Source organism: Protopterus annectens, chromosome 3.part0 (genome assembly GCF_019279795.1).
Source record: "Protopterus annectens isolate FY-2018-M chromosome 3.part0, PAN1.0, whole genome shotgun sequence".
Taxonomy (NCBI): Eukaryota; Metazoa; Chordata; order Ceratodontiformes; family Protopteridae; genus Protopterus; species Protopterus annectens.
In genome coordinates, this window is record NC_056731.1 from 1414916548 (window position 1) to 1414936807 (window position 20260).

Genomic DNA, 20260 nt, shown 5'->3' on the forward strand with positions numbered 1-20260 from the left:
CAAGGACAATACTGATTGCACCAGACTGGCCATGCCAGCACTGGTATCCCCTTTTGCGCAGTCTGACATTGCTACAACCTTGGCACCTGCCTCAGACCCCTTCCCTACTGTCCCAGCAGGTGGGCCGGATCCTGCACCCTCAACTTCAAACCCTGAACCTTGCAGCCTGGCTAATTCCCTGACCTCACGTCCAGCAATCCTCAGTAAGCAGATGCTGGATGTCATTCTTGAGGCAAGGAGGCCTAGTACTAGAAAATCCTATTCAGAAAAGTGGAAAAGATACTGTTCCTGGTGCCAGGATAAGGGGATGGGCACAACGGTGCCCAGCTTACCTCATATTCTAGATTATTTAACAGAAATGCTGCATAAGGGCCTGTCTTTCTCTTCAATTAAGATTCATGCCTCTGCCATATCAGCACATTATAAACAATTCCTTAGAGGGGCCAAAAATGTAAGATCCCCCCCAGGAGGGCTCCCATTCAAGCCTGGGACCTTAACTTTGTATTGGAAAAACTCACTCTTCCTCCCTTTGAACCAGCTGCTACAGCAGAGTTGAAATTCCTTTCCTGGAAAACAGCTTTACTTCTAGCCATCACTTCAGCAAGAAGAGTGTCTGAAATGCAGGCCCTCATGGCAGTGGAACCCTTCATTATCTTTCATGCGGACAGGGTTTCCCTCAGGATTAATCCATCCTTTATGCCCAAGGTGGTGTCTAGTGTGGCTCTAAACCAGTCCATTAATTTTCCTACTTTTTTCCCTAATCCTCAGAATAAAGGGGAAAGGATACTGCATTCTCTAGACGTACACAGACAGCTTAGATTCTGTTTGGACAGGACTAAGCCTCTCAGAAAATCTGACCAGCTGCTAGTTAGCTTTGCTACAGGGGCAGAGGGGAAGGCCATTTCAAAGCAAACCATTTCTAAATGGATAGCACATTGCATCAATTTCTGCTACAAACACCATGGAAAACCTACCCCACCGGGGATAAGAACACATTCCACCAGGGCTGCATCTACCTCTACTGAATTTCTCAGAGTAGTCCCTACCAGGGACATCCGGGAAGCTGCAACCTGGAGCTCTGTACATACTTTCACCAAGCATTACCACCTGCCTATCTTTTCTAAATCCAGAGCTGGATTTGCCACAGCAGTCTTACAGGGCCTTATTGCTATCCCTAATGCTCTTTAACTACCTCCACCCTTCCTTAGCTTTGGAAATCAACCCAAATGTGATGACTGCAACAATGAAACACAAAGAACATAGTACAGTTGTGTACACTTACCGTAAATGTAGATGTTCGAGTGTATTGACTGTTGCAGTCCTGGTTACGCTCCCTCCAGCCCCCTGACATCTCTTGACTTTTATCTTTCCTGCTTGGTTGGCATATATTATATCATGTGTATTTCCTTTTTGCTGGGGGCGTTCCATACCATATAATTGCTTCCTATTGTAGGGGCACCTGACATCTGGGGCAAGAAAAACTGATGTAATGGCATTGGCTGCATGTTTTATACCCATGATGACCTGACATCATGGAAGAAGCGACAGCATCCGATGCAGAAATTTGAAGACTCTGGTATTCAAGCAGGCTGAGGGCTATCTGCAGGCAGATGACTGCAGTAGAGAATACACTTGAACATCTACATTTATGGTAAGTGTACACAACTGTACTTTACTTGTATTGATCCCAATCTGCATATGAGTGCATACCTGCGGTTACAGCTCCCCCAAAGAACAAAGACCTGACCCCCACATAAATGTATCTACAGCCTGATGCACTGACTGCTACAGTATCACAGTGCTGATCACACTAAGCTTACCTGTACCCTCCTCAGCTGTGGAAACTGTGGCACCCACCTCCAAGATGTACCATGTGATGGATGCCTTGGGAGCTGTTGCGTGTGCCTAGGTATGCCAAGAATTCCTCGGTGGCTGTGAGTTGCTGTTCCACTGCAAGCCCTCCACTAGTGACAGCACAATCCCTGGCTATATCCACTGCCCATCGATATGCAGCACTAATCATATCGGTTGCCTGGTGTCAAACCTGCTCATATGTCCTGCCCTGCTGGCCCCTGGCATTAATGTCACAGGCAAGGTCTGAGCACAATGCAGCCCACTGTTCTCTATTATGTCTCCCCCTAGATAACAGGATGTCATGATGCTGCCTTAGTCCTTGCAAGATTATCTCATTCTCTGCATCCAAGAAGGGTGGGTATCATATGTGGTACATTATTCCTGAAAGACAACACAAGGGGAACACATTACAGGATCAGATACATGGATGTCCACTATGTACAGGTACAGCAAGAGCACAATGGCCAGCACTATCCACTGCTTGCCCACACATGGCATAACCCACAATGTGACAACATAGTACACTTGTGGATACAACCAAGATAGTGCCATTACAGAGGTGTTTCTTGTGTGCCATGACAGCATCTGCTTTATGATCATACATCCAACACTCCAGTCCACTGTGATGTGTCTCCTAAGGACAGCCACACAATAAGATATCATAGGAGCAATGCCAGACAAATAGCAGTATGCTATAACAACCACTATATAGGGACAGTCTGACAACAACAGTGTGCCACACTGACAAGAGACAATGTCATCCTGATGTATTGTACGTCCCCTGTAGATGTAAATCAGCAGGGTATCACTGACATGTCATGACCACAGCTCTATGACCGGCTTACTGCTGTAATCCATATGCCCCATACCTCTCTCCTCCCATCTGAATCATGTTATACACAAAAAAAGTTACATCCCTGCTAGAGTGCAGTATTCTTCTGTTGAACTATATATCTGGTAAAGTTTCACGAAGGTGTGCTCTGTGTGAGTAAGGTCTCATACAGAGTGGTTCCCTATAGCTAGCTGCCTGCCTTTTAAGCATGCTCCCCATCAGCAGGTGATTACTTCTAAACCAGTCTGTGGTTCTGAAATGCTAATTGCAGCCAAAGCAGCTGAATTGCACTGTCGTTAGCCAATGACACGCAAGCACTGTGTAATATATAAGGCCTCACATAGACCTGGGCCCCTTTCTTAGCTGTTGAGATGGACACTACTGGGGTGAGGAGACTACATCATCACAGAGGGTAGGTCTGTAGCAGAAACATTTACATAGAGATGTGTGTACCACAGGCTGCAGATGCTGCTGCAGGTAGTAGACATATGCAGAGAGTGTGGACACTTTGGAGGACAACAAGTTGTAGGTATATATGTTTCAGCTGTGTTAGCCCTGTTGTAGAGGCAGTGCCAGGGTAAAGGTACCCTTTACACTCCAATTAAGGCATGTGTTTAAGGTATACATGTTAGGCAACTGTGTCAATAACAGAGTACTAGGCGAAATATTGTACTACTATACAGATATATGAAGTGTGTCCCTACCTGCAAGCCTGTGACTTCATGCACTGAAAAGAGACTATTTAATATGCAGTGCTTTGTGGATAAAAAGTGTATTAGTGACTGATCCATTAATTGCTGTCTTCACGATAATGTAATTGAAATGCAGCACAGCACTGGATTTGAACCTAGGACTGTGTGTGGCAAAATGTACTGTATGCAAGTCATTTAACAGACTGAGCTACTGAGTCACTGCTACAGCAGGTGTACTTGCAAGATATGTGTGCACACACACAGGCTGTGACAAACATTTTCTACATCCATCAGTATGTGCATGGCTTTATATGGATGTATTTCTGTACCAGAGTTCCAGTTGAGCATGTATTTTGTCATGAATGCCTTAAGTGACTTTCTACATGTTGTTGATAAAAGACCACATTTACCTCGATCACAGGCTTCAGTTACATCCATTATCATGTGTTTGGCTGTCTAGTAGTGTACCATTGCACTAGAATCCAAGGTATACTCCCATATTTCCATTACTGTTTATTTCAGTTTGTGTAGTGTGGCGCAGCGCAAAGCTCTGCTGAAACATGCCTAATGACTGTAATTGGCAATTACTATGTTTTGTTTAAACCACTGGTTTTAATTAAGAGTTGCGTGGCATGGCGGGTAAATGCAGTGTGCTGTAGATGTGATGGGCTTGCGTTGAAGCACAGCAAAGGTGTTTATTTTGTATATGTGACTTACAAGGTTAAAAACACATATACTCATTATAGGTCTATTTATCTGAGCTAAGCAAAGCTGCGCAACGTGGCATACCGCATGACTCCACGCTAAAAAAAATATAAAGAAAAGTAAAAAGGGGAGATAGGAAAGTGGTAAAACAGGGACAAGCAGGCCAAAAAAACATATTGAAAGGCAGGGAGGGATGTGCAGAAAGGGTGTAGGAAAGAACCATAGCTATCCATTTCTTGTAAAGCAACACCTATGCACTTTGACAGATTTGTAGATTAATTTGGATTTGCAAACCCCAGAAAGAGGGGTGGGGACAACATAACTGCATTGTCAAGCCAATTGGACTGAATTATGTGTGTCCAGTGGACACGTGTGAAATGAAGACCTATGTATGTGACGATATATATATATTTTGTGCTGGGATCCAGTGCAATGGCCGGTTGAGGCAAGGTAGGGGGATCAGCCGGAACCAGCCTACCTTGATGTGCTGTGGGACATGAGGTAAAGCGATATATTATGGTTAGAAACAACCAAACCATTGTTAGTATTAACAGAATGGAACATCATATTTACTAAGACAAATCCATATTAATGTATATTATGTGCAGCACAACATAGTGTAACATAACAGTCAGTATGTTAACAGCATGCCAGTGTGAAGTAAACCATATGGCCAACAAAACTGTTAGTTTAACAAAATATGATTATATTGAATCATAATAAAACATAACAATAATCAACCACATTTTCCAAAGTATAGTTATTTTAACAAAATATGTTAATATGAAATCATAGTAAAACATAACAATAATCAACCACATTTTCCAAAATATAGTCAAACAAAATATGTTAATATGAAATCATAATAAAACATAACAATAATGAACCACATTTTCCAACAAATAGTTTAACAAAATATTGTTAATATTAAATAATAATAATAATACATTACAATAATAAATACATCAAGATAAGGGGTGGGGAGAGAGAGAGAAAAACATTCAATTAGTGTGATTGCAGATGATATCCCTGACAACACTGGTCATACATACTTCTACAAGTGTGTACTGACAGTGTGATTACAGTGACTACAACTCTCCTATAGCTGATGTAGCATGAAAATACCTCTCAAGCTGATAGCATAAAACAATAAGGGGCCAAGCACTACAAATGCAGGTATAAAACTACTCAGAATGGTTTCACGTAATGTGGATTATATAACTACCATGGTGTTCTGTAAATGGATTTGTAGTACATTGCAGTTCAGGTAGTAATTTATCTGGTAAACATGTGACAGATGGATTAGTCAGTTCTAATTACATTAGTAGAAACTGTGACACTTGAGACGCATGTTTGTGTACAGTAATTCAACTAGACAGCCATTGTGGCTTAGTTTGCAGGCATGGGACTAGAACCCACTAGCTGTGACTGCAGGGGGCATCTGCACATAATTTAATAATTGATTGCAGCAACATAGTATGGACAAGCAAGAGATACAGCTATACTGGGATTACACAGTTTTATTTCTGAATCAACAATACTGATGCACACATTTTTGCTGTTGAATGTAACATTCTGTGAGATCTAAACACAATATATGTGCATAATATGGGTTAACTCACCCATCACATTTTTGTGTTCGTGGGGAGAGAGAAATTGTGAGCATTACATGACTAATATTGAAAATGTAGTGCTATATAGCACTGGATTTGAACCCAGGACTGTGTGTAGCAACATGTACAGTGTACAAGGAGTTAACCAGACTGAGCTACTGAGGCACTGCTGACTGCAGGGAGACTGATACTTGCCTGGAGACCACCTGGAAACATACTGTGAATTGTGCAATACAAGTTACAGGACTTTTTTTTAGCATTCTAGCACTGTTACAGTGTTTTACTAGACTGCAGTGCCAGTCGAACACACATCCATGGTATACAACCATACTGCATATATCACTACAGCTTTATTTCACTTTCAACAGTACAGGTGACCACATATTACTGTTATTGGTTTGCAATATCTATGAAGTCCACACACATAATATCCAACCGTGGAGTGGCCTACCTTACCAATATACCTTTATTACCTAATGTCTGTGGAAGAAAAAGCATTATGTGACCAATATTGGCCTAGAGAAAGCCTTAAACAGTACTATGAGTTAAGCAATGCAGTTTGCAGCCATTAGATTTGCATTCTACAGCTATTACAGTATTATACTTGACTGCAGCAACCTTACTTACAGACTCAATGCATACAGTTCTAATGCAGTGGATATGACAAGACAATTCTGATGTACACCGTTTCCTTGCTGTTATTAGTATTGTTTCTTGTTTTTATTGAACTACAGTTGTTATTATTCATTAATTGCACCACAGCTTTAATTCCAAATTTATTGCACTACAGCTCTAATTCCACTTTATTGCACTACAGACTTTATTGTGTATACTTTATTAGAGTTAATGCTTTACTCTTTCTTGAATATTACACTACGGTTGGCAGAATACATCCATACTCACCATACTCACAGCACAGCCTGGCCAGGCACCCAGTATGAGACTCGACATTGTGAGCCTCTCACCTGCAGCTTTTGAGAGAGAGGCACACCATTATGCATACCAGTTTTGCAGACATTCAGATTACATATTGGTAAAACAGAGGAAAAAATACTTACATGCTTGTGGGGCATTCCCTGCCCTCACTTCTTGGGCTCAGGTGTCCAGGGTTCCCCTCTTTCATCTTTTCAGGTCATCATGGTGGTGACAACACTGCTCAACTGTGTGGGTGATACCAGTAACACCGGTGAGTTATCTGGCCAGCCAGTCCCAGGCCTCTGTCTTACACTCCGAGCCCTGGAAACCACCCTGCAGCAGCCTATACTCATGGTTTTTCACAAGGAGCCCAACCATGTCCCTGGACCCCTGAATGCCCCACCGCTATGCTCAAAGGCGCACACCTTCTCCAACACCACCAGCCATATTGACAGATGATAGACTCCAATGGTTTCTGCAGAATTCCTGCCTAGTGCATCTTATATAGGCTGTTTTCCCACCCTTACATGTCATTGAGCAACATTCAAAAAAGTGCCACATTGCTTAGCAGTGCGCAAACCTATCAAGTCGGGCTGAGCAGCGTGCAGCATGCACAATCATGGTTTAAGTGAAGCTGAGCACCATGCAAACATTGACAGCCATTACCATGTTTACATGGTGCTTAGCAGAACAGTTGTGGAGAGTGCACTGGAGCCATATTTTAAAATCTTGTCCATAACATGTGCAACAAAAACACAGACTACTTATGACTTCCATATATTCGAACCATGGACCTACTACACATACAGCTGTAACTGTACCCATTAAGCTATATTACGAAATCCGGTATACCTTCACATATGCCACTGAGCTACCTGTTAGCAGTGCTGAGCATCATGCCACACTGCACAAACAGAATTAAACAAACTAATAAATAAGTAATTAATTGCATCTGGTTTCTATTTTTATATGTCTGGCAGGTAGCCATGTATGCATGAGCTCTGCTCTGTTTAGCTGTGCTCTGCACCATGCCGCACAGATGCCAAATAAAAAAAAGATGTCATTATGCTTATTAATTACATCCAGTTTCTATATTTAGATGTCTGGCAGGTGTCTATGAGCACAGCTTAGCATTGCTGCACTCCGTGATGTGCAAATAAGCCATTTAAAAAAAAAACTCAACACTGATTCAATATCTGTATTCCTCGGCTCTCCCTCACCAGCGCACTAGTGCGCCATCATTAATATGCATGGCACGCTGCTGAGGGGGGAACTGTGGCCATGTACACAGATACATTCCTAGGGAGTGCCCTTTTATCTAACAATGTTCAAGCACATATTTAGAATATCGGAAGAAAAAGGTGTTGAAGATGTTGGACAGACTGAAGGCAGTGTCATTCTTTTACATAGTACAGTAACCTATGGTGTAAGGACATGTCAAAGCGCAATTATGCTGAGTATTTTTACTTTCCTTTGGTTGTAGGCCTTGAGTCATATATAAGCATCATAAGTTATTAAGCCAAAAATCAAAGTTGTGAAGCAAATTATGATGAGAGGACAAAGAGCAATTCATTTTCTAGACTGTACAAATATGGAACAGAAGTTAATGTTGTATGGTTCAAAACAAAATTCCTGAAATGGTCCAAAACAGATGACAAATCTTAGTTTTATTTTGCAATAATAAGTCATATTTATTTGTCTTCAATTTTAGGGGAAAAAAGCTGTTTTACAAGGACTATATATATATATATATATATATATATATATATACACACACACACACACCAGAAAACTAATTTGGTGAAGATTAAAGTACCCAATGACAAAATGGAAATAAAAGCATTTTATTCTGACAAGTATTAGCAAATAGCATTATTAGACTTCTCTTTTCCACTTCTGGGGCAGCATATGTTTAACAGTACACTTTAGGCTTAGAAGTAAACTACAACAGTTTCATATGATCAGTAATTTCCTAACCATTCAGTATTAATGTGACGTTTGAAAATAGGAACACATAATAGAGTGGGCAGTTTTGACTAAGTTTGTGATGTCTCCCATTTATTATTATGGAATGATGCTTGTGAGCAATATCTAATATTATTTGCATGACTTAATTTTTTGTAGGGGTACTCTCTTCAGCCAGAGTCTCTCCAGTACCAGAATATTATCAGTCCAACATCAACAGCTGCTCAGGTTGTTAGCCAGGCATTGGAATATGTACATTCAGGCTGCCGGAACCCTCCAGCACAAACTGTGGACTGGAATAATGATTACTGCAGTAATAAGTAAGTAATCAATGCAGTACTCTGTTTAACTGTGTATATGTAATACAGAGTAGGGCTTCAGCCTATTTGTAGGTACTTAGAAGGTGGGATATCTGAGATTGCAGGGGGCTTGCACATTAATCCTTGAGAAGCAAGGATGTTGTTCCAATTTAGTTGATAGGGGTTAGAAAAACATGGAAGATAAGCATATCTAATATTTAAATTACAATATTACCAAACAGTGGCTTTGCTCAGAGTAATTTGTGAGTAGGTATAATTAGATTTCTACCTTGGTTAAAGTATGGAATGCATTTAAAAAAGTAGTCAAGTGTCTCCACTTCTCAGAATATCAAATTATATCCTTCTGGTCTTTGTGGATATTCCACATATTGGTCTGTCCAAATATAAGTAAACTAGAAAGGACAAATGCTATGCTGATCCACCTGCCCCCCCCCCAAAAAAAAAAAAACAAAATAAATATATATATATATATATATATATATATATATATATATATATATATATATATTATAGGTTCATAGGTTCATACTAGGCTATCTGCCCTGAGGCAATTATAAGCCTAGCCCAATTCTGTATGGCTTACGCCACCCCTTGATTTGAGTATACTGTGCCCTTTTTAAGGTTTAGTTTACTGTGCCTCTGTCTAATAGTGACACGGGAGTAATCCCTGGGACAAACCTATGATCCCCCATCCACCTATCGAGATTCTTCTTGAAGAGATTCAGTGAGGTGCTCTGCCTCACATGAACTGGAATTCTATTCCAGAGCGAAGGGAGCCTCTGGGTTATGAACCTGTCCCTCCAGCAAGTTCTATTTATTTCTGTGCTGAGGTTCAAGTCCCTTGAGCGTGTGGCTCTAAGGGATTTAGATTTACTAAAGAGTTTAGTCCTATTAATACATTTAATAGGACTAAACTAATTGTTACATTCCAATCTGTTTGTACTTTCTAAATATACAAGCCCCATTTTCAGGTAATAGTTTATTAATGCTAAGCAGACTGGTTTAGTAGCCATAAGTGTACATGAATTCTTTATCAAACTGTTCATTTTTTCTCTATTCTATTGACTAAAAGATACGTTATAAAACACAACAGTATGAGGGAAAAAGTTTCACTGCAAAGCCTGTATGCTTGGATGAGCATATTCCTAACTGTCAAAGATGAGTTCTTTGATTGTGGATCTGTAGACACCTACACATTAGAAAAAAATTATATTTCTATTTTTAAAGATCACCCCATGTTAACCAAGACTGATGCAATTTGGATTTTCACCTTCCCTGATACGCAGCATCCTTATAATGAGAATAATAAAGCATGGAGGTAGGCAGAGACTTCTCTTGCATGTGCAAGGGGCTGTTACCCCCTTCACATGTTTTTCACTCTTTGCTATACTTAGTAATGCAGATGTTTGTGGTTCAGGTGCCAGGAAATCATTTGATACTGAAATTTCAGATCAGGTCTTACAGAGGCCTGAGATAGAGCGAGTATGTATATTAAGTATCTGTTTAAAATGTAGATGACGATATTTGTGACATATCATAAGGCAGTAACAGCCCTACCCAAATGCTATGCTTAAACTAGTGATACTCTGAGAGGAAAATGTAGCAATTAGATAATTTGGCTCACTATTTAGCGATAAAACAATTCTTAATGTACAGTTGAATTCTAGAAGATCATTTAAACAGAGAGAAAGAAAATGGATTATGCCTTAACAGTTTTTTTCAACGTGATTAGTTCATTAGCTGAGGTTGTGTTGAGTGTGTGTGTGTGTGTGTGTGTGTGTGTGTGTGTGTGTGTGTGTGTGTGTGTGTGTGTGTGTGTGTGTGTGTGTATTATGCATATTGTATGTTTAAGGATGGTTTCCCTTAAGAAACTCAAAGGTGTATTAATAATTTATGGTCTGCACAAACTGTGATTTTTGGACTGCATTTTGGCTCGTTTGTTTTTTCCACTTTAGATTGATACATTTCAGCTAAATTGTTTCTGTTTTATTTTTTTTTCTACGTGCCTAAGATTTCATGGAGAATGAGTAGATGAAGTATTTTTTTTAATTATTGGTGTCTCTTCAGATTATAGTGAATGTGTGTTTGCTTGACAGCAGTGTTTCTTTAAGTACTGTTGGAATGATCCTTCTATGTACTAGAGGGAATGGTTTATTGTGATTTAATATAAGCTGATGTGTTTCAAGTACTGGAGAATCAAAATGACATAGCAATAACATTTAAGGACTTTTCTGTTGTGTTTCTAATCTGACTTATTTGCTTTTTTTCTTTTACATTTGTTTAAGTTATAGCACAAAGTGCTGCTTTGTAAATTATTTTGTAGCAGCTGGTTTGTCCACTGTCATTTGCTCCCTCACTGCTTTTGCTGGTGTTTAATTTTACCACTTGGCTTATTTCCTGCCAACTGTTTTGTGGGTTTTGAAATTTTCTTTTTTTTTTTTTTAACCAAAGTGATAGAATCTTCCTAACTGAGAGATGTTATTAGGGACGTTATTTAACTGGTTGATTTTCTTGTTAGATGGAGTCTACCAAATGCATTTTATTCTGACTTGTAAAAGTTCATTTATTTGGACTTGGCATGTTACCTCTGACTTGAACAGTCTGCATAAAGGCTGGGGGAAAACTATGGCTGCTTCAGCATTAAAGTCAGTTTCCCATTAAAGATGAACAATTAGTATACTGGTTATTGTGGTGCCACAAGACTAACTCCTTCTTGCTGGATTTTTCTTTAATGGAATGAAAACTAAACGCTTTCTGAACTATTCCTGGTGTTCATTAACATAGGGCAAAAGTGTATATCAGCAATGTGCATACTATGTTCAGTACACTGCGGGGACCACTGGAATTCATAGACATGAATTATAGTAGGAAGCAGTCTCATACAACAGCCTTCCTGTTTCACTGAATGGTACATAGGAGTGCTTAGCACCTTTATATCTACTAGGTGCTCCTTTGCTCAGGCTGGCAGGCAGCTATGTGTAGTGTGACAGAGCTAAGTGGCAGAGTGATATATATCAGTTAGGTACAGTGCAGTCAACACTACAGAGGTATACACTGTTGTTCTGTGGTCTGCTATCATGCCTGACTGTGATTCATAATGAAATAACAGTCTTTAAGCATGAGGATGGGTTAGAGGTTATTACAATATTAGGGTAATGAGGACATCTGGTACTGTGCAAGCTCTCATTGATGGGTGATTACCAGCATCACTGTCTGGAATGGGACAAGTTAGTTTGAGGTAACAAGTATACCTACACTCTTGGGGAACTCCATCACTGGTACAGTCTTCCTGATTAGGAAAAGAAATAGCATTTTATTTATTTACTGATTTTGTTTTACTTTACTAGTACTTTTCCCCTTGCAGTATTCTGAGCAGCATACTCATAGGTGAGGGTCTATATTATGTCCCTATACGTCGACACCTAATCAGCATAGCAGTTCACTGAATTAAATCAGGGCAAAGTCATAGTTGGCCAACAACAGAACTTTCCCTTTTTCTCCACTGTAGTCCGATCTCGGAGTTGATATATATAGTTAGGGGTGTGTGGGAGGGGTGAAGCCCCCACTTAGTGGGTTTGATTCCACGGAGATATTGGTACATTGTGGTGTGGGCAAGTATTTCCTTGCCCTGATTAAATTCAGTGAATTGCTTTGCTGATTAGGTGTCGATGTGTAGGTGTTCGCCGAAACTGCATTTTGGTGACATAATGTAGACTCATAGGTGAGGGGGAATTGCTGTGCTTCAGTACAACACCATTGGGAAAGATGCAGGTACTGTCCCATAGCATACTCTGCCAAGATCAGACAGTGTTTCAGTGGTGCTGGCTCTTTAAATTACATACAGTTTGGGGGAGATGATTTACATACATAATACATACATGGAGTGCTATGCTTACACAGTGGCATGTGTGGTCTTGCACCATTGTGCTCTATTCCTTCTGAGGATATCCTGGTTTGGTACTCATATTTACTGCATGCCAGCTCTCTTCCACTTGCATCAATGTTTATAAATACTACCCTGTCTACTTGGTGCAAAAGATCAGGATATGGGATTTGTATTCTATGGAGTATGGAGTTTTCTTTGATGCTTCTTTTAATGAGTTTGTGCCAGAACTGGTCAGGATACGTTATTTCTGTGATGTTTCAATGTTATAGTACTTTTTATATGTGCTTACAGTCTGTTAATTTGAATAATTTCTTATTTATATTGATTATCTTTCTGGTCATTGAAAAAACACATTTTCTGCTGCATTTTTATTCCTCATATAATTGTCTGCACTGATCAAGCTACTTTGCAAAGTATTTAGGTGTAAGCACGTAAGTAAAAGTTGATTTATAATAACAGAAACTATATCTGTATGTGTATGAACAAATGTATGTACCAAGATTCTAGAACAACACGTCTAAAGGTAAGTCTGTTGAGTAGGCCTCACTACTTTATGATGTGCCATGAACTCTGCCATCAAGGTTTTAGCTGCTTGACCACCCCCCCACATACAAACACACATGCACACACACACACACACACACACACACACACACACACACACACACACACACACACACACACACACACACACACACACACACACACACACAAACCCACACACATACATATACATACTAACTGTGATAAACTCTGTATCTCAGGCATTTGTGTAATATCTCCCAGTCTGATAGATAAACCTATTACAAAGGGATTGTGTATTCCCAAAATTTTTATTTATTTGACTTTTTCGTACTGGGAAAGTCTGACTGGGATCCTAGCATCCCATTTTCAGCAGAGGCCCATGGAGAAAAGCTCCAAGTTACATGGTAATTAGTAATACTTTACAATAGAATTCTTATACAAATAAAATACAAATGTCAAAAAAATTGCACTAGAAGAGACCTGCCAAGACATTCACTAAAGCAACAAAAGTAGGAAATGCACTACAATACTGGTTACCTACCTGAACAGGAAAAAGGGAGGGCAGACAGCACGAGGGGAAGCACAGGAACAGACAATAGCATGAAGAAGGGAATCGGTGTGTGCAACAAGAGTAGCAGATGTCGGAGGAGAGGACACATATGAGGGGTTAACAGAGGTTCAGTCAACATGTACGCATAAATAAAAACAGAAGTAGGTGGGAGAGAATGCAGTGAAAGCATGCTGAGGGGCAGAGGTTGTTGAGGAAGTAGTCAGAGGCATGAAGTTGTTGTAAAAGACTGTTGTAAAAAGTAGCCAAGGCAGAGGGATGTAGAACTAAGTGGGCTTAGAGCAGGAACAGATCCATGCTTTGCTTAAGAATTCTTTCAGTACATATATAAATGAGAGAAAGTTAGAGTTAATTTAATATTTGTTGGAAGATTGTTACAGGCTTTGAGAAAACTTGAATGCACTACTGCTAAATATCTGTCAGTCTAGTGAAATATAACATGTCATTTTATAGAATTTTGTAAAGTTTCAGTAATGACTTAGTTCCCAGTGACACTACACTATCAAATGAATTAGCCTTAGCCATGACTAAAGTGCATATTTTGCCAATAGCACTTGCATATCATTTTGTAGCCTATTTATTTAAAAGTGTCTATGGCTAACTGAATTACTGTGCAGAATAGAAATAGCATTGCTTATTCAAGTTGGTACTTTAATATAGCATTTCTAGTGGCCATTGAGGAAACATAATAATTGATTTTTTGTGAATTCCATCAGCAGTTAAAATTAGCTGTGATGAATACAGTTGAACTATTAATGCAGCTATTTTTAAAGCAGTCTAATCAGTGTTACTGTATTATTATGTGTCTTGTGAGTGGACAGAAGATGACGGTAATGTACTAGTTGCAATACTTTTGTGGACGTATATGACCAGACCTACTTAAAAGATGGAGCTCTTCCTTCACTGTTTTTCTGTTTTTCTATTTCCATTCAAGACACCTCTCCCAAAGCTAACACAGACATCATGCATGTTATCACATTGTTTACTTTTAGCAGTCCTATTTTATCTGAGCATTTTTAAATGCAGCCAAGTGCCTACTTTCATAAAGGGCTAAAGCATAAAGTTACAATTTCCCATACAATTGTCAAGGTTTCATTTGAATACAGTCAGGGATGAACTCTGTTTTACATGGATAGGGAGCTTATTCCATAGTGCTGGGATCATTTGGGACACACATCTGTCTCTCCAGCACATTCTCTTTATGTCACAAGTGAAGTTCAGATCCCTGAATCTAGTGTTTATGGCGCTGTTTGTTTTGTGCATGTGCAACAGATCCACCAAGGCTGGGTCTGAGGAAGCCTTGTAAGATAGGAGATCCCCTGTCAGCAACCTGTAGGAGGCTGAATACAGGGACAGAGCATGTTGGCAATCAGTGTAGAACAAGGTATTCATGTCCTGAATTCTCCTGGTGAGAAACCTTTGTGGGTATTCCGGCTGTTGCAAGTGTGGTTAGATACATGCCAAAGGGAGCAAGTGGCTGATTGACTTGACCAAATTCATGATGACAAAGGGTAATTAAATGGAGGTAAAGCTTGGTAGAAGTCAATGAGATACATGTGTACAAGATGTCCGATTAATGACAAAAAAAAAAAAAAAAACTTGATTTTGTATTTGTAGTAATGCATTCTATAAAAAGTAATGATTCCACAAGTTGGTTCTTAGAACAATACAATTCCATAGAGCTAAAGAGGCTGTCTTTGAGTGTGCATGTAATTTTGTCTGTGATATGGAAGTTATATTTGTGAGGAATAGCTAATGACATATGTATGCTTACCATACAAATTCCGTTTGACAGTATAGAATAGACCTCTGAGTTTTAGTTCTACAAATGATGTGTTAACGTGCTTCTTTTTTGTTTACCTTTATTTAGTGGAATGCAGAGGGACAAACCCCTTTTTCTTACCTGAAGAAGATGACATACTCTCCTTTCCTCTGAAGATCAAAGGGAAGACTTAAATTGGATTGCTTTATGCAGTCAAGGCAGTTCTGCGTCTTATTAGAAAAAAAAAAACAAGTTGCTAAGCACTTAGGACTTAAAATCCTCTACACAAGCTTGTGCTATCACACCCACTGAAAAAATGTATAGTTTTACTTCTTTCTTTCAAAGGGTCTTAATAAACATTTTTTCTTCTTTCCTACTTCCTGGAGGAAATTGGGCCATTCATTTTCTGTTGGTTTTTGCTGTGAAATGCTGCGCTAGTGAACTGCCTTAGTAACTGTAGATGGTTAGGGATAAGTCCCTACCCTTTCCACTGGTTTTCATAATGGGTGTTTGTATGGAACTACTAAAGACTTTTTAAATGGCTTGATGTAGCATTCATAGCAAGTTTGTAAATAGCATCAATAGAGTATAAAATGTGAATTCTTTTGTAGCTAAATTGTAATCTCAAGATTGGTTAAGTCCAGTCAAATAATGTTGTAAAAGGGGTCAAATTGGAAAGCATTCATATTTTTACTTCATTTTTATGAATACTGTTTAATAGTTCTATATTTTCAAAATGTCTCACAGATGAATCCCAGTTGATATTAAAGTATATCATTGCTCCGGTGTCTTAACTGACAAAAATATAAGTTATGGAGAGTAAAGATGAAACACATTTATTTTATACTGCATAAAATATTTGTTCTTTTGTACTGTGTAATGGTTAGTAAATGTCATTTAAAACCTTTTATGTATAAAACTGCCAAATGCTTACTTTGTGTTTTTAGATGCAGAAACAGATTGGGAACAGCTAAATTATAACCTGGACATATGGCTACCTGTTATTGTTTCTTCCTACTGTGTCTGTATTTAATCATTTTTTATGGAAACTGTTGCCGCCTATTTATGAAATAATAAATATAGGTGTTTGTAAGTAAAACCTTAAGTATTTTAAAGATGTCTCTTTAAGATACATTTTGTTAAGATAATTCACACCTGTGTGAATTTACTTCATTATTTTGTTTTCATTGTGTTATAAATAAAATCAGAATCTGCACTTTTAATGCAGAAAATACACTGGTGGTCAGTATTTTTATTCCACATGATTCTAGTTTGTAGTCATACAGAAATAGAGAGTAAACTGTCATAAGCCTACTAATTATCAATTCAAAATTAGCATTACTTTATATGTTTATCTAGTTTATTTTCACATTTAAGTCCTGGTGTGCAGTTATACAGATATTATGAAAGATACTTATGTATCTGGCTTTTCTATTTATCCTTGCTTTTACATGTAAGTTATTACAGAAGTATTTAAAGAGTTGGGTAATCTCAGTTTCATGTAAGCTTATAACCAAAAAGACAAAGGACATTTTATCCTTGAATCAACCAAGTATCCAGAAAATGAACAACCATATAATGTAAGACACATCAGTCATCAAAATAATGATAATGCTGTGCTCTATATTTATTTAAACATAACAGTTCCAGCAGGGGCTCCTCCTGGTTTCAAGTAATGACACTCCTTAGATCCAGGCAAGGTGATCTTTTTTATGTAGGAGAGCAAGAGAACTGAACACTGAGCTTGAGGTAGGCTTAAATAAATGAGCTAGAGTGTTAAGTTTGGGACTCAGAGTATCTGAGTTCAATGCTCTGTTGTAAGGACTGAAAGCAGTATTTTATGAACACAAAGCTGATTTTGTTAAAAAAGAGATGTTACTTTGGAACAGAATGTGAAGTGTACATGGATTGTAGTGCAAGCTGAAGATAGAGTATGCTGGGTATTCAGAATTAAAGATGAACAGCTAAGGAACTTACCTGCTCTACAATATTATTTATTTATTTATTTTACTGGCTGAGTTAGATTCAAAGTTTCAAGATTCAAAGAAAATTCAAAGAAACTTTATTGTCATTTAGGACTACACAAGTGCAGCCTAAACAAAATTACAAATGTCAGCTCATGAGGGAAATGCAGTGCAAATAACATAGATGCAGCAGTATCAAAGATAACATAATAAATAAAATAAAAACACGCATGAAATGCAAGAGGTAGTTCACATTATATAAACACACTCAATGCCCATTATCCACTCTTCTTCATCTTCTTCTTTCGGCTTTTCCCGGTTAGGGGTCGCCACTGTGGATCACCTGTCCGCTCATGATTGGCAGCGGAGTTTTACGGTGTTGAGTTGCCAGCCTACCACCCAACCTTCCATAGAAGGCACACACATGCACGCACTCATTTCCATTTGTCCAATGATAAATAATAAATAAATACCCACCACCAAACCCCTTCACCTTTAATGTAGAGAACAACTAGAGACTAGTAAATATCTGTCTAGTTTAATGTATTGCACTTGTTAACCTTAGACATGACTCAATATAGCCTTCATATTGCATAATAGTAATAATGATGCTAGTAGCTCAGAGCAGCAAAATTAAATGAAAAAACAGGCTTCAGTATATCAAGTATTATGGCTGGTGTCCAAGTTATTAAGTCTCATAGCTGTAGGATACAAACTGTTCTTAAATCTGTTAGTCCTACAGCAGAAGCTGTGGTACCTCCTTCCAGACTCAAGTCGTGAGAACCAGTTGTTGGCTAGATGGGTCGGATCAGCTAGTATTTTGTATGTTCTCTTCCTTGCTGTTGTAAAGAAAAGCTCCTGAATAGAAGGGAGGTTTGTGTCCAAGATTTTCTCAGCCACCCTCACCACCCTCTGTAATTTCGTCTTCTCAGCAACTGTGCAGTTGTTGACCATGCTATTACGTTGCTAGTGAGGATGCTGTCGATAGCTCCCCTGTAAAAAGTGGTAAGAGCAGACAGTGGGAGCCTGGCCTTAATGAGCTTTCTCAGGAGATGAAGCATCTGTTGAATCTTCTTGACTACTTGGTTGGTATTAGTAGTCTAGCAGAGGTCATCTGAGATATGAAGGCCCAGGAACTTGGTTGTTTTGACTTTTTTGTACTACCTCTCCTTTGATAGTGAGTGGTTGGTGAACTGTTGCCTTTCTCCTAAAGTCCATAATTGTTTCTTTGGTCTTATTAAGATTCAGGTCCACATTGTTACTGTCACACACATGGTTAGCTCACATAGGTATGGGCTATTTTCAGAGGAGACCCAAGGTGTCATTCCTACTGTCTAAACTTTGCTCAGAGCACTGTTGTTTTTTTCACCTGTAATTCCTGAAAGATACAGAGGAGTCTCAGTCTGTGAGTGACAGTGAAGGATTTCAGCCAATGTTGAAGAAACAGCACCAGGATACTGTTACTATGGTGGTGACAGGATACAGTTACTATGGTGGTGACAGAATACTTTTACTATGGTGGTGACAGGATATGATGGTAATTACTGAGTTTGGAATGGTATAGTTTGCCAGAAGTGTTTCTGGTTATCCAGAACCCTCACGGTGTTGCAATGAGACATTATAAGCCACTTTTGAGGACTATGTGATGTAGGAACCAAATGCTTGCCTGAAAGAGAAGGACAACCTGTTCATTTCCACAAATGTGCATTTTCTACTTCAGTGACTAATGAGTGACTGACTGACTGAGCCAACATGATTGATATAACATTTCTGGGAATGTGTAAAATATACAGGGCAGAAATGACATCAGAACACCACAAATGAGCTTACACAGAAGTAGCCAGAGATGAAAAGAATAAGTGCTTCATTTTTTTTCAGTTTAAATGCAAAATGCTGGATCGATAAAACAGACTTCTATTCCTCAATAAAATTCTTAAAGCATAGTAAGTGACAATTCATCACTAAAGAGCTGTCATCCACACTGGTAAAGGTGAACAGTAAGAGGTTACTATTGAGACTATATCAGATAATTTAAACATTGTTTAGGAATTTAATCAGAAAATCATATGCAGTCCTTATTCTACAGAATTTTGTAACTATGAGAATAAGATGATTTTTTTCAGTTCAGAACTGCTAGATCATGTCATTAAAATGAATTAAAACAACATTGTGTAGATTTAATTGATTTGAAAAACTAAAGACCAATTAGGAGGTTAGACTGAAAGGCAGTATTTACAGACTTTAAGATGGAAATAGGTCAGGTTGCTTTTTTGCCTATTGTTGTTTATGTGAAATCTTGTAGAAAGATTTTACCTTAGCCCAGACAGCCAAAACATGTTATTTTTGTTGGAAAATAAGAAGGTTTGCCTATTGGTTGTTTTAAGACACAATGTGATATTTGTGGGAACAAACAGGGCATACTGAGATGCCTTACAATAGAAAATGCTACAGTTGTAATCCTGGTCATTTCTAGGTGCAGTGCCTGGCATAAAAACAAAAGGTGACTCATAAAGAGTAGGTGTTGAGCTAGAACATCTTGATTCAGAAGAGTAAGTGGAACAATCTAATGAAGGGAAGGATAGTTTAGGCAGCAGTTTTGTATTTTAGTCTGAGGGCTTCCACATTGCAGAGATTTTACTAAAGTGAGGAAAAGATGGAA

The 20260-nt window shown here is 38.7% G+C and overlaps 1 protein-coding gene across 5 annotated transcripts in view; it reads left to right on the plus strand.

Moving 5' to 3' along the window:
- The window catches only part of TOX (thymocyte selection associated high mobility group box), an 831700-nt gene extending 814829 nt beyond the window's left edge, over positions 1–16871 (plus strand). For 4 of the 5 annotated variants that reach the window (XM_044065480.1, XM_044065481.1, XM_044065483.1 and 1 more), the window contains 2 exons: positions 8736–8896; positions 15746–16871. In XM_044065480.1, coding sequence (XP_043921415.1) covers positions 8736–8896; positions 15746–15782 — 198 coding nt within the window. In that variant the 3' untranslated portion in view covers positions 15783–16871. The remainder of the gene's footprint in view (positions 1–8735; positions 8897–15745) is intronic. The other variant, XM_044065484.1, reaches the window with a different exon arrangement.
- The last annotated feature ends 3389 nt before the right edge of the window (positions 16872–20260 follow it).